The sequence below is a fragment of the Hipposideros armiger genome, unplaced genomic scaffold (genome assembly GCF_001890085.2).
Source record: "Hipposideros armiger isolate ML-2016 unplaced genomic scaffold, ASM189008v1 scaffold_208, whole genome shotgun sequence".
Lineage (NCBI taxonomy): Eukaryota > Metazoa > Chordata > Mammalia > Chiroptera > Hipposideridae > Hipposideros > Hipposideros armiger.
Genome location: NW_017731558.1, coordinates 850,765 through 864,716, shown reverse-complemented (window position 1 = coordinate 864,716; position 13,952 = coordinate 850,765). Strand labels below are relative to the sequence as shown.

Here is a 13,952-nt window from a genome sequence, read left to right as displayed (position 1 = left end):
TTTTTTTTTTTTAAGATTTTATTGGGGAATTGGGGGAGGGGAACAGTGTTGGGGAATTGGGGAAAGGGACCAGCCCAAGTTGTTCTTCAGTTTTCGTTGTGGAGGGCGCCAGTCGCCACCTGGCTTCCTGGCAGCAGCTCGTGGCCTCTAAGCTCAAGGTGCTGTGTTCAACCTTAGTTGCAGGTGGGTGTAACCACCATCCCATGAGGGAGCTGAACCAGCAGCCTTGTTGTTAAGAGCACATGCTTTATCCACTGAGCCATCTGGGTGGCAGCTCAGCTCAAGGTTCTGAGTTCAGTCTTAGTTGCAGATGGGCATGCATAGTCCATCACCAAACCGAGTTCAGTCTTAGTTGCAGGTGGGCATAACCCACCATCAAACAGGCAGTCTTGTTGTTATACCAGCTGAGCCATCCTGCCACCTGTTGGCTGCTCAGTGAGCGACAGCTCAGCTCAGGCACAGCGTCACTGGCCCATGTAGGAATCGAACCGACGGCCCTGTTGCTCAGAGCTCGCGCTCTTAAGCCAACTCTTAACCAACTGAGCCACTCGGCCGGCCCCTCCCACTTTGTTCTTATTTTTCAAGATTGCTGTGGCTATTTGGGGTCTTTTATGGTTCCATATAAATTTTAGGATTATATGCTCTATTTCTGAGAAAAATACCCTTGGTAGTTTGATAGGAATTGCATTGAATCTATATATTGCCTTAGATAGTATTGACATTTTAACTATATTAATTCTTCCTATCCATGAACATCGTATGTGTTTTCATTTATTTGCATCTTCTTTGATTTCTCTCTTCAGTGTCTTATAATTTTTCTGAGTACATGTCTTTTATTCCTAGATATTTTATTGTTTTTGAAGCAATTGTAAAAGGAGTTGATTTCCTGATTTCTTCTTCTGATAGTTTATTATTGGTGTATACAAATGCAACTGATTTCTGAATATTAAATTTGTATCCTGCTACCTTACTAAATTCATTTATCAGTTCTAACAGTTTTTTGGTGGAGTCTTTGGGATTCTCTATATATAGTATTATGTCATCTGCGTATAATGACAATTTTACTTCCTCCTTTCTAATTTGGATGCCTTTTATTTCATTTTCTTGTCTGACTGCTGTGGCTACAACTTCTAGAACTATGTTGAATAGAAGTGGTGGAAATGAGCAGCCTTGTGTTGTTCCTGATCTTAAGGGGAAAGCTTTTAGCCTTTCTCCATTGAGTATGATGTATGATGTGGGTACAAATGAGTTATTAATAAGTGTTTGCCAGATACAAAATAAAAAAATTTAAAGTTACTTTTATTTCTATATGCTAGTAATAAACAGAAAGTTTTATTTCAAAATATCCATTTTACTTTAGCAGCTAAAATGAGCTGCTTTTGTTAGGGATAAATCTAATGAAAAATGTGCAGAACCTTTATAAAAAATGCTAACACTTTATAAAAATATTAAAATGTCTTAAATAAATGGAAATTATTAAAGTAAAGGTTTAATGAGTAGTAAGATAATATAGTACGGATATTATTCCTGCCCAACAGGGTTTTCCTGGAACTTGACAGGCTGATTTTAAAATTTATAGAGAGGAGTAAAAGGCCAAGAACCCCTGACGACAAAGGACAAGGGGTGGGGTGGGATCTTGCCAAATGAAACAGTGATACTTATAAAACTGCAGTGATTTAGTCAGTGTGGTATCAGCAATGGGGTAAACAGACCCACAGGACAGAACAAAGAGCCCAGAAACAAACCCAACATGTTTAGAAATGATCTTGCTATCTCTTTGTAAAAATTTTCCCTAAATTTCTTAATTATTCTTATAAAAAATGTTTTAAACTCTTGTCACTGGTAGGTTGGTTGCCTCCATTTCACTTCGTTCTATTTCTGGAGGTTTCTCCTGTTCTTTTATTTTGGACATGCTTTTTTGTTTCCTCATTCTGGCTGCCTCTCTGTTTGCTTCTATGTATTTGGTACATCTCTTATGTCTCTCAGTCTTTGCTGGGTGTCCTTATGTAGTATGTGTGCTGTGTGGTCCAATGATACAGTCTCCCTGATCTCGCGTGTGTGTGTGTGTGTGTGTGTGTGTGTGTGTGTGTGTGTGTGCTGGGAGTGTCCCTTGAGTGTGTTTTGTGTGTTCTCTTGTAGTTGAGCCTTGGTTGCTTTTGGTGCATCAGTGGGTGGGATTGACTCCCAGGCTTACTGACTGTGAGGTTTGGCTAGGCCCACAGAATATGAGCTGCTGTATAGGGGCTGACCTCTCAGAGGAGACTTCACCCCCACAGGCTCTTGTGTTTGTTGAGACTCTCCTTTGGGTGTAACACTTGTGGGGCTAACCAGGTAGTGCTCTGCTGTCATCTGAAGCTGGCCTCTGAGTGTGCTGTTTCTAGTGTCTCTTCAGAGGGACTCCCATGCAGGCCCATTTCAGCCTTGCCTGTTACTGACCTTCAGCTGCTTGGTCAGTGCCATAAAGCTATATGTGGTTGGCTGGTGCCTGTGCTGGACCTGGAGGCACGTGGGAGTGGCCTCGCCACAAATCGAGACTGGCTGCCACCAGTATTTTGCCTGTGGCAGCTCATCAGAAGGCCCAGGGCTCCCCAGGCCTATTGCCATCCACCTGCTGCCTGTAAAGCACAACTGTTGAAAGAGCCTCCTTAGGTGTGTGGGTTGAGCTGGTTGATGCAGTGTTGAGAGTGCTCTCAGTGACGCAGCACTAGCTGGGTGGGGCAGAATTCCAGAGAGTCATGAGACATGGTCAGTGGTTTTAAAAAAGTTAATGCAGATTCAGTTCTTGCTTGAATACTGGCCTATGACCACATTGCACAACTCCTTAAGAACACTGCAGCCAGCCACCGCTTGCTTCGGGCTCACAGAGCCCCGAGAGCTGCCCAGTAGTGGCTGCAGTGCAGGTTTTGGATTATTTTCCACCACCAAAAGCTCTCTGGTGTGTCACATGCCTTCTGCTGCTGTAAAAGGCTTTTGCAACTTGTGAGATGGGGCTGGCCTCTCAGGCATCAAGAGTACCTCTGGCAATACAGTTTTACATGGGTGGGCTGGGGTTCCAGGGTGCTAAGGGGTATGGGTAGTGGTTTCTACAAAGTCAATGTAGTTTTAGCTCCTGAACCAGTGCCAGGTTCATGACAGCCCCACAAAAATGCACCGAGAACACTGTGGCCAGCCTCTGCCTGCCTCAGGCCCTCAGGTCCCTGGGAGCTGCCCAAGAGACTCTGTGGCACAGGTCTGGGATCACTGCCCACCACCAAACATTTCCTGGCCCCTCATAGTTTGTCTGCTGTTGCAAAAAGTCTTCCACAGCCTATGGGGCTGGGCCAGCAGCCCAGCAGTCAAGAGTTTCCCAGGCAGTATAGCACGAACTATGCAGGGGACAGGGACCCAGTGCATCACCAAAGCAAGGTGCATGCACAGATTCCACCAGACCATTGCAGCCCCAGACTTGGCCTTTCAGGGGAGGACTCAGCACAGAAAAAATGGCACCCCCTATAGGCTACATATGTGTCAAACTCCACACAGGGACACTAATGACTCCTGTCCCTCCAGTTCTGGCCCTGAAGCCACACAACTCAGTTTTTCCCCTGCCATATCTCTGGGCCGCTTGAGTTTCCACCCCTCCACCAGGTACCTGGTTAGTGTTTTCAAGTGAGTGAGTCTGTGTGCAGACTTTATAAGAGGGTGTCAGGGTTTCCAGCTGCTTTCTGTCTAACCGAGACAGGCGGACAGAGTCCTCACTGGTTTTCACTGCCAGATGCTGTGGGAACTCCTCTTTCCAGGACAGGAGCCTTGGGCTGGGGAGCCCAGTATGAGGCTGGGACCTGTTCCATAGTGACCTCCACTATTGAGGTATTCTCTCCCAGTGTTCAACCACTATCTGTAGGTTTGGGATCAGACCGTTTTGCATCTCCGCTCCTCCTGCCAGTCTCAATGTTGCCTGTTCTTTATATCCTTAGTTATAGAGTTTCTGTTCATCTAGACTTAAGATGATTCTTGAGGTTGATTGTTCTATAATTTATTTGTAATTTTAGTGTGATCCTAGGATGCAGTAGGCATAGAATTGACCTAATCCACCATCTTAGACCTGTCTCTGATTTTTTTCCTTTTAATTTTTTCTTTTTTTAATTATGTTTCTTTTTTATTTTTATTTATTATTTTATTTCATCCTTTCCCATCTGTACACCTTTATGCAAATTATGTCTTTATTTCTTAATGTATTACAGTAACTAAAATTTCTAGTAATATGTTGAATACAGTAGTGAAATCAGAGATCCTTGCATTGTTGTCAATATTTAAGCAAAAGCATTCCATCTTTCACCATTAGTATGATGTTACCTTTAGGGTTTTCATAGATCCTCTTTACCAAACTAAGGTAATTCCCCGCAATTCCTAACTTGCTGTGAACTTTTATTATAAATGGGCTGATGTTAAAACTTTTATAAGATAATTTAGGAGGATATCTTTATTACCTAGAGTAGGGAAGAAATGTTAAAATATGTCATAAAAAGTGTAGAATATAAAAGAAAACTTCAATAATTTTGAGAATGCTGAAATTAAAAATTTGTATTCATCAAAACACCACAAAGTGAGAAATAAAGCTATAGTAAGACAACTTATGTTCCAATGAAGGATTTGCAACCAGAATATGTAAGGAATTCAATTATTAATCAATAATAAAAAGATAATTAAGCTAATAGAAAAACATGCAAATGACTTGAACAAGCATTTCACTGAAGAGGAAATATAAACGGCTACTATAAGCATGGAAAATATACTTAACTCATTGGTAATCAAGAAAATGCAATTTAAAGCTTCAATTAGATACCATTTTGCAGTGATTAGATTGGAAAAACCTAAAAATTCTGGTAAATATATATACTAAAGGTGCCAAAAAATGTATACACATTTTAAGAAAGGAAAAAACTGTATTAAAATTGTAATACTCAATATACACCAATAACAAAAGATGAATACAAGTCATGTTTGACTTCTGCTATTACAAGAGGTGCTCAAAGTGATTACCATCAGCGTAATTTTAGCAGTTTTTTCTTTCTTAAAATGTGTATGCATTTTTTTTGACATCCTCTGTATGTATATGATATATCAATAAAGTTTTGCTTGGATGTAATGCAACTGAAAATAATACTCTTTGTTGGTGAGAATGGTTGGTACACCATTTAGAAAAGTAATCTGCCACTACCTAACACATTGAAGAAACATGTATTCAGTGTCGTAGCTGTTCTAACGCTAGGTATACATCCTAGAGAAATTGTTGCACCAAGAGAAGGGTTCATAGCAGCATTGTTTGTCATAGTAAGATAATGTAAATAATATAAGAGCAGAGTGGATTAATATATTGGTATATTTATATAATGACATACTTTACATTAACGGCCAAAATTGGCCCACGGTCACAAGTTCCAAAATGGAAGAATTGCACAAGAAATGTTAAGAGAAAAAGCAACTCAAAGAAGAAATACACACTCATGATTTTATTGATATAAATGTTGTAAATGGGTGAAAGCAAGCACTAAATTATAAGAGATATACACTTTTGGTATATAAATATGAAAAAAGTAAGGAAATGATAAAAAAATTGAGGAGAGGGATTATTTAAGGATGGAGAGGGGAGGTATTGGGGCAAACTTGGAGTTTTAAACATTTTGGTAATAATCTATTTCTTAAGCCAGATGTTGGATAGGATTTTATTAGTATTCATCAAGCTATGCAATTATAATACCTCTTTGAATGATTAATATTCACATTTTTTAATTAGAGAAAAGGGAAAAGTCTGTGTTGTGTGCATTAGCAGAAGAATAAGTTGTTACAGTAATTATTTAAAAAGAAATAAGAAAGCCCAAAATGTAGTATTTAAATCTGATCTTTATTATATTATCTAAGTAAAGCTAAGAGTTTACGTGTCAAATTTTTCATGAATTTATGTTTTTGCATTTTATGGCCATTGTTTTCAGAAACAGTTGAATTAACTTTTAACGTCTTAATTGTAAGCTATGCCTTCAGCTTTATAACTTTCCAACTGTTATTCCAAGGTTATTTTTCTATTATGCTAAAGAAATGACTAAATTGATGGACAACACAATAAATGACATTACACCAATACTTTTTTGCTTTCAAAGATATTATTTCATATTTTGGAACTAGTTTTCTGAGTTTTCCCAGTGAAGAAGAATGCTATGATAATTTTCTTCGAGTGTGGTAGATTCACTTTCTGTGTATAATGTATGTGCCATTGTTCCTGTGAATTCATAGGTCACCCTTTCTGAGTTTTAATAACTGTAAATGGCTGCAATCCTTGCAGAGCCTCTCAGCATGGCCTCTGCTGAGTCTTCAGATGTGCAATATCTGGACAGATTCAAGATCACCTGGAAGATGCATTAAGAAACTGAGGGAATTGCAAGGCGACACTGGAACTTGACAACTAAGTTCGTAAAAGTGAATATGTACATTTTGGAAGCCCACTAAAACAGTTTGTCTAGAGAACTGTTAGATAGTATTACTTCCTTTTTACTGATGAGGGTTCCGGGCCTCAGATACTTAAGTGCTTGCCCAAGGTCACCTGCTGGGTCTGTCTCCTCCAAACCTGAGCCAGGCTGGGGCCCAAATCCTTCCTCTTTTCACAGCCTTTGTATCTGTGGTAGCCAGAATATCCTTGGCTACCTATGAGGGAGCAGTTCTGTTTATTAACTAATTGAGCTGCATGGTGCCAAGCAGTTCAGACAGCCCGTTTAGCTGATTTTCTTTCTCAGTGAATTGACTAATTTGTTTTACAGAATTGACCACATCAGCTAGTTATTTTAATGCTAAATCAAACTATGCTCATTCATTTTTTTCTTTTACTAAGTCTCCAACTGCCAGGTACTTGGCTAAGAGCTTAGGGTCAGACATACCTACATGATCATCCAAGCTTAGCCACTCATTGGTTGTGACATCTGGGGCAAGTGCTTGACCGCCTTAGGCTTCCATCACTTTATCAGTGGACATGCAGATTAGAGTACTACCTACATAGTTTAGTTAATGAGAGGGTTAAATGGAGACAACCCTTTAGCTCCTAACTCAATGGCTGACCCTAGGAGTTTCGTTGAGAAGTAGCTTGCTGTTATTTTGTTGATCATTGTCATTATTAACCTTAATGTTTTATTTCACTGTCATTTTTGTTCTAAGACTTTTACTTGCCTCCTTGACCTATATCCTTTAGCTTCCTTCCAAGGGAGGCAGAGGTACTTACTTGTTCCTTATTGGGACAAGTAATTATGGAGTTTAAATTGTGTTATACAAATAGGCTCAGGTCTCTAATCCCCTACCCTTTCTTCTAATTATAGGCACTTTGAAGGAAGTTCATTAATCTTTTTTTCACCAGCCCCTTCATATAAGCTAGTACATAGATGCTCTTTGATGTCTGTTAAATTGAATTCACTAGGTCATGTTTCTGTTCATAGTGAATGGATAGATCAGTTTTCTTTTGTGCATCACTGTTAATATCATGGATGGTGTTCCATTGATTTTTAATGTGCTCTTTACATGTATCCTTTGTATAGGTCATTTAATGCTGATACGCTATCAGTCTCTTTTCATTTGAATATGCCTTGCTACTTCTACTCTCGACAGAGATCTCTTGCTTCCTGTAAAGATTTTCACTGCCTATATAATGGGTATCATTTTTTATTTTATTTTACAGAATTTTTTTTTCTGTCATTCCTGCCATAGGATTTTATAAAAAGACTTTCTTACTTTCACTTAAACTTTTATTTCCCACATCACTTTAAGGTATACATTTTACTCTTTCCCCCATCATTAATACATTACCATCTGACTCTGTCATTAGGCTGTCAATCTGTAAAATTCTTGAAGAAGAAAGAGAGGACTTATTTTAAATAGGCCTGATACTTTGCTAAAGAGGTTGGTGCACTGTCGACAATTTTATTCTTGTCAAGAAAATGCTTTTGAAGTTTCAGGGAGAAGAAATGAAATTTAGAAAAGCTACTGAACCAGGAAAGATATGGGGGGGGGGATAAGATAGATTTAAAAAGGACAAAATCCACTTCAAAGTTCTAGGGAAGATCCTTTCCATATTTCAGAATAACTAAGTATGTAATGGAGAATATCCTGCATGGCCAGACTGAGGCTCTAGGCATGAAATTCTCCCTAAGGGAAATGGTAGTTGAAGGTCCCTATTCCATTGTTGGTGGTTAGAAAATGAAACACTATTCAATCTGAATTTCTAAGTTAAGGCACTAGAGATTGAAATGTTGAGCCTGGATGAGAAAAAGGAAAGGGAACGGAACATTTACTATCCATTCTCAAAGAAATGTGGCAAGTGGCAGTTCCTCCATCTCTAGTGACGTTGAGATGAGACAATATGCCTGACGTGCAGCAGGAGAGATTTATGCTAAAATTCAGACAGACCGCCTGGGCTCTGAGATCCTTGAATATGTTACTAAGCAGAGCAGGACTCGCCCCACAAACAGAACTGGAGAGTTTTCCAGCATTCCGAATCATTAGGCAGGGTTTCCAGGGACAGCACTGCCACAGCCTCAATTGTTCTCTGAGATAATCTGACCTGATTCACGAAGAAAGCCTATGGAATTCTGTGGACTTCAAACTTTACATAAAAAACTGGGTGGCAACCAAGCAGCGTATAAGGCAGTCCTTTCTAAAGACTGGGACTCAGACTACCTATCCCATTTACCTCAAAACTGTACAAATGCTACAACAAATGAGAGACTGCAGTTAACTTTCTTGGCCAGACATCAGCAGAGGTTATATTTCTGCTTAAAACAGAATGATTTTCAATGCAAAGGAATTGATAAGGTTAGATAACACAGTTTCCTATCTGGAATCACATATACAGACAGCAGTGGGGGTAGGGCTGGAGGAAGTATGCTCCTGACGCTGCTTGCACGAAAAACTTCAATCAGCTGCTAGCTTTTGCTTCACAAAACTTTGACATATGTCCCTTGACCTTTACCAACTACCCTTTCACGTTTGACACTTCACGTTTGCTACAATGCTATGATTACAATGCAGCGTTAATTAATTTCAACACTATCGGTTGAGTTATATTTAGCTAAGAACACTCACTTTTGTCTTTTGTGAGTAGCACTGCAGTGTTATTACAAAGAGGTAGTCAGGAGGGCAAGAGAGATACGAAAAGAATGATTCAGTGTGCAGATAATTGTTTCGAGTGAAATTTAGCTCGGTATTTTTGTTCCTGTCCTCAGAGAACTGAGATTTAGCACCGCAGTGGCATTTAGCCCCCACCCCCACACAGGCGGGGGCTGTGCTGGGCGGGCGCTGCGAAGGAGCCTCGCCAGAATTAAATTATAGCAGTTCCAACACCGGCAAAAATTTTCTCTGGCCAGCTTTGGGTGCCAAGCTGGTGATTCCAAAAGAGAGGCAAGGGATCCCTAGAAAGGATCTCCATATGGTGTGACATCACCCTCAATGACGGGGGTTGACATGGTTTAAAGAGCATGCCACCCAAAAAGTGATAACCGTTTCCAAAGAAAACAGTGAGAATATTTAGCCACAGCAGAGTTATAGTTCTAACCTTAAAAACGTCACCTATGAGATTGTCTTTTTGATGATTTGTTCCATAATGGGACCAAAAAGCTCCCTGGAAATGGATAAAACCTGATATTTGACCTCTTCTTTCCCTGAGTTTTCCAAGTGAGAAAACATTTTTACTAGTTTATTTATTCTATACTCTTTTGCTCTGTGAAAAGATTATATAAGAATATGAATATGCAAATTTTGCTTTCACCTGAGGCTTAAAACACTGTACAACCGTTACAGCTTGCTGTTCTTTGAGATGTCAGCATGAAACTCTGCCCCCCAAGTTTCCTGTGCCACTGGAATACTTTTGTCCTTTAGATCCACATACAGAACAGGAAGAGAGAAGCTCTCCATTGGTAGATGGATAGTGCCGGTGAAACACAATTCATGGGTCAGCCATCCACATGTCTCACTGAATAGACAGTAATAGTAATAGTACATTGAATTTTGGGGATTCTTTGAGGTAGTATCCTCAGGTAGCCTCCAGTTGCTAAAAAACAAAGAAATAAAAGAAAACATCTTTGTAGCGTTTCCATTTGTGGGATTATAGAACATTTTGCCTCCAATAATTAATCTTTTATGTCTAGTATCTAACTCCATGCCCTCATCTCATCCTATGCCAACAGCTGGAGGGTACTTGATCCCTGGCAGACTTTTGTTTTCCTGACCATCCCATAGGAAAAGCTATAGCCCCTATATGCCAAGGAGTTGAGGAGCTCTGATTCAGTAGTCAAGCAATTCAGGAGCGAGTAACATTTCTGCTGGCTGAGCACTGATAGGTTGTGGCTGCCCTAGAAACTGGCCTTGAGTCTTCACCCCGAGACCAAGTCTACCTCGTATTATTGATGGAACACCAAAAACCTCTCTTGGTCCCAGTGCATGAGAATCTAATTAGTCCTCTAAGATGCGGTTTCTGGCATTTTTTCTTAGCTGTCTCCTCCTGCCCCTGCCCGTCCTCCACTGACTGCAGGATCATGGCATCCTAGTTGTGAAACCTACCACTGAAAACATCTCTGGTTTCAATCTCCTGCTCAGGCCTCTGACCTGCCCCCACTCTGAGGTCCTGTCAGTGGGCCCTGCTCGTTGCTTGTCACAGCAGCCCTGAATCCGCCCACTTCCAGAAGTCACTGGGCTTTCTGATGCTCTGATTCACCTTTCAAACTGGACTGACTCCCCATACCTTCCACCGAATATATTGCCAGGAGCACACGTGCCACCCCAGGTCTGGTTCCTTCCGTCCTGTCCTTCTGCGGTTGACCTTGGCCAAATCTTGTTATGAAGTAATGCAGGAAGAGGCTGAGCTTTAATGGTTAGAGGATCACACATAGATCCTCTATATTTAGGAGCAAATAACATTTTTAAGAGTGGGACGACTTATAAAAGTATAGTTTGTTAGTCATTGAGTCTTTTAATTTTTTTTGTTTGGCTTCACTTGGTGTAATATAAAATGGAAACATTATTTTTATCTCAAATATTTACTTTCAAATGAAATTTTCAAGCATCTCTGTGTTTTCCAATATCTTTATTCTATGGGCTTACCAGCTGGCTTCCCATATACCTTGAGATTGAAGATAATTTCATTTTGTAATTTGTGTTTCTCTCTGTTTTTACATTTTAAGGTGTTGCACAATGGCCTCATTATGGAAATGAAACATCCGACTGTGGGGAAGATATCAGTCCCAGGTTTGAAGTTTTTCATTTTTCTTAATACCTACCTTAATTAATTGTTCCCTATGCTGATCACTACAGGTAGCTAATGATCCCCCCAACAACTTGTCAAGACATTATCCAAACTTTTCATTTTGGATAAAAGACTCACACCCACAAGAATGCATGCTGAGGCTATAAAACTGTTAATGAACTCCTGATTGGCTTAGCGACAACAAAATGTTTGTATTACCTAACTCCATTTTGTGTAATCATATACTCACAAGAGTACGTTATGTAATTGCCAACAGAATGATAATGATAGATATGGCAAATATTATGAAGTTACACATGGTTCGTATGTGAATGAGAAAGGAAGCCTGATAGAGGTGGTATCTGACTGGTCAGGCCGGGGTGTTTTCTTTCCAAACTACTGTTTAGGGCATTGCAGATTAGCTTTGCAGATCAAGAAAGTCAATGTTTTCAGTAAACTCAGAATACACTGAAATTTTGTAACTTGACTCATACCAAACTCACCAAAGACGTTTTGGTCTGAGCCAAAATGCCAACTTTTTTGTATCTTGATAGAGTTCTCTTTTCTGTAGCCAGAAGCCTCATGCCTACACTCAGAGCATTCAAACTGTTGTGAGAGCGTATGACCAACCTGTTACCATCCACAGACTTCTAGTGATCATAATGTGATCATTCCTCAGATCTGTTGTCTCTGCTCTGGGCATTGCTGAACAAATCCTCCACGTTCTTCTTCACTGTGTCCCTATTTCCTAGACTATACACAAACCGTACACTTATTGTTTTCTTTTCTTCTGACAGAGCATAATGAAATTAGCTAGGATGTAACTTTGGTCATTGTTGTCCTGAAACTATATTCTTATCGCCTTGCTTGAAATTTGGGTATTCCCCAAAGTCCTCAATCACTGTAGTTAAATGGCATAGAGCATTTATTTCTACAAGCTTCTGGTCTCATTTAGTGAGTAATTGCATCGTTAATTTCATTCTAGGTGTAATCTAATCTTAAGATTTGAGATCAGCCTGATAATAATGTCCCAGAACAGATCAGATAATTGCTATTGGCATGTTAAAAAAAAAGAAATAAAAAAATAAGAAGAGGGAGCTATGAAGAATAAATCAAGTTGAAATAGAAAATTCTAGTGTATAGGAGTATAAGGGACATTATACATGAATTAAGGAAGGTAACTAAGAGAGAGAGCAGGTGTGGCATATCAGAGATTGGGATCGCTTGTTAATATGGAAATACTACATCATGCAGAAGGTGGTGAAGAAAACATGTTAATAAAAGGTAAGGAAGTTGTTTATTTATTCACATTATTGAGCATATAGTATGTGTCAGGCAATGCTTTGGGTCCTGGGAATGCAAAAATAAACCAGACTACTTGGCTCCTCGTCACATGGATCATATACTCAATGGAAAGTCTGATAATCAAAGCAACCAACAAATGTCCCCTAACTGTAAGTCATGATATGTGCAAAGCAGGGGGAATCAACACTGTGCTGTTATAGAGAATAATGGCGACAGAAGTGACCTCTGTTAATTTAGTTGATCAGAGAAAGACTCTCTGATAGGATGTCTTATAAACTGAGAATTGAAGGGTAAAAAGAAGTCAACATTTGGAGAGTCAGGGAAGAGCATTCCAAGCAGAAGGACCAGCATGTGAGAAGACCCCACGGTGGGGAAGAGCGGGGTGCATTTTAAACCAATATGAAAGCCGAGGAAAGGACAGGAAGTGAGACTGAAGAGAGAGGCAGAGCCTGGAGGCCCCACTAAATTTGGTTTTACTCTAGTTTTAAGCAGGAGAGTGAAATGACATAATTTATAACTTGAAGCAGGGAGTCAGGTTAGGAAGTTATTATAGGAATTCAGGTGATGATATCTTAAATTAGGATCATGGTAATAGCAATAAAAACAATGGCATGGTCAAAAAATGTAACCACAGTACTTTTGGTATGAAAAGACTTCAAGAAGCATTTTGTCCAGTAGTTTTTCACTTTATTTTTTAAACAGTGGAACTGATTTTCCAAATGAAGTTTCAATCTAAAACAGATCAAAACAGTTTTACTGATTGATGGGTTCGCACTCCAACTGTTTAGCTTTCTCCCCCTGCTTCCGTCATGCTAGAGTCCTCCAAACACCTCCTTAGAACCACAGGCCCTGAAGGACAACTCCAGAACCTAATTTAATTCCACAAGTTTACAGATGAGATAATACAGTCATTGATATGCACAACACATGAGAGGAAAGGGTAAACATTGGAAAGTTAATACAATTGTTAACATGATAGTAAGGGAAAAAGTCAGTGGCCAACCTAGGATGAACTCATTGGATGCAATACTCTCTCAATCAATCAGATGTGAATTTGCTAATTTTCCTGGTAAATGAATGAACAATCAATCTCAGGAAGAGGGAAATATTTTTTCAGATTCCTAAAGAGGAAAGCATAACCCCTTTTGTTCACTTTAATTTATGTGTATCTGTTAGCTATTGTCACAATAATGCTGTGTAACAAATAATCACAAGCACCTCAGTGGCACTAGAACAGAAGCATCTATTTGTTCCTTGGATGTGGATCTGTGTGGGGGATGGCTGATCTGGGCTGGGTTTGCCTGGGTCTGGCACCTGGTGAGGCTGGCCCCTCACTGAGTCAGGCTCAGTTCTGCTCTGTGTGTCTCTCATGGGCTTCTCATGGCAGTGGCAA

The 13,952-nt window shown here is 39.8% G+C and overlaps 1 protein-coding gene across 4 annotated transcripts in view; it reads left to right on the top strand.

The window, feature by feature from the left end:
* The window catches only part of SUGCT (succinyl-CoA:glutarate-CoA transferase), a 798,083-nt gene that overhangs the window by 671,997 nt on the left and 112,134 nt on the right, over positions 1–13,952 (top strand). For all 4 annotated transcript variants that reach the window (XM_019653837.1, XM_019653840.1, XM_019653838.1 and 1 more), the window contains one exon: positions 11,193–11,256. In XM_019653837.1, the coding sequence (XP_019509382.1) occupies positions 11,193–11,256 (64 nt within the window). The remainder of the gene's footprint in view (positions 1–11,192; positions 11,257–13,952) is intronic.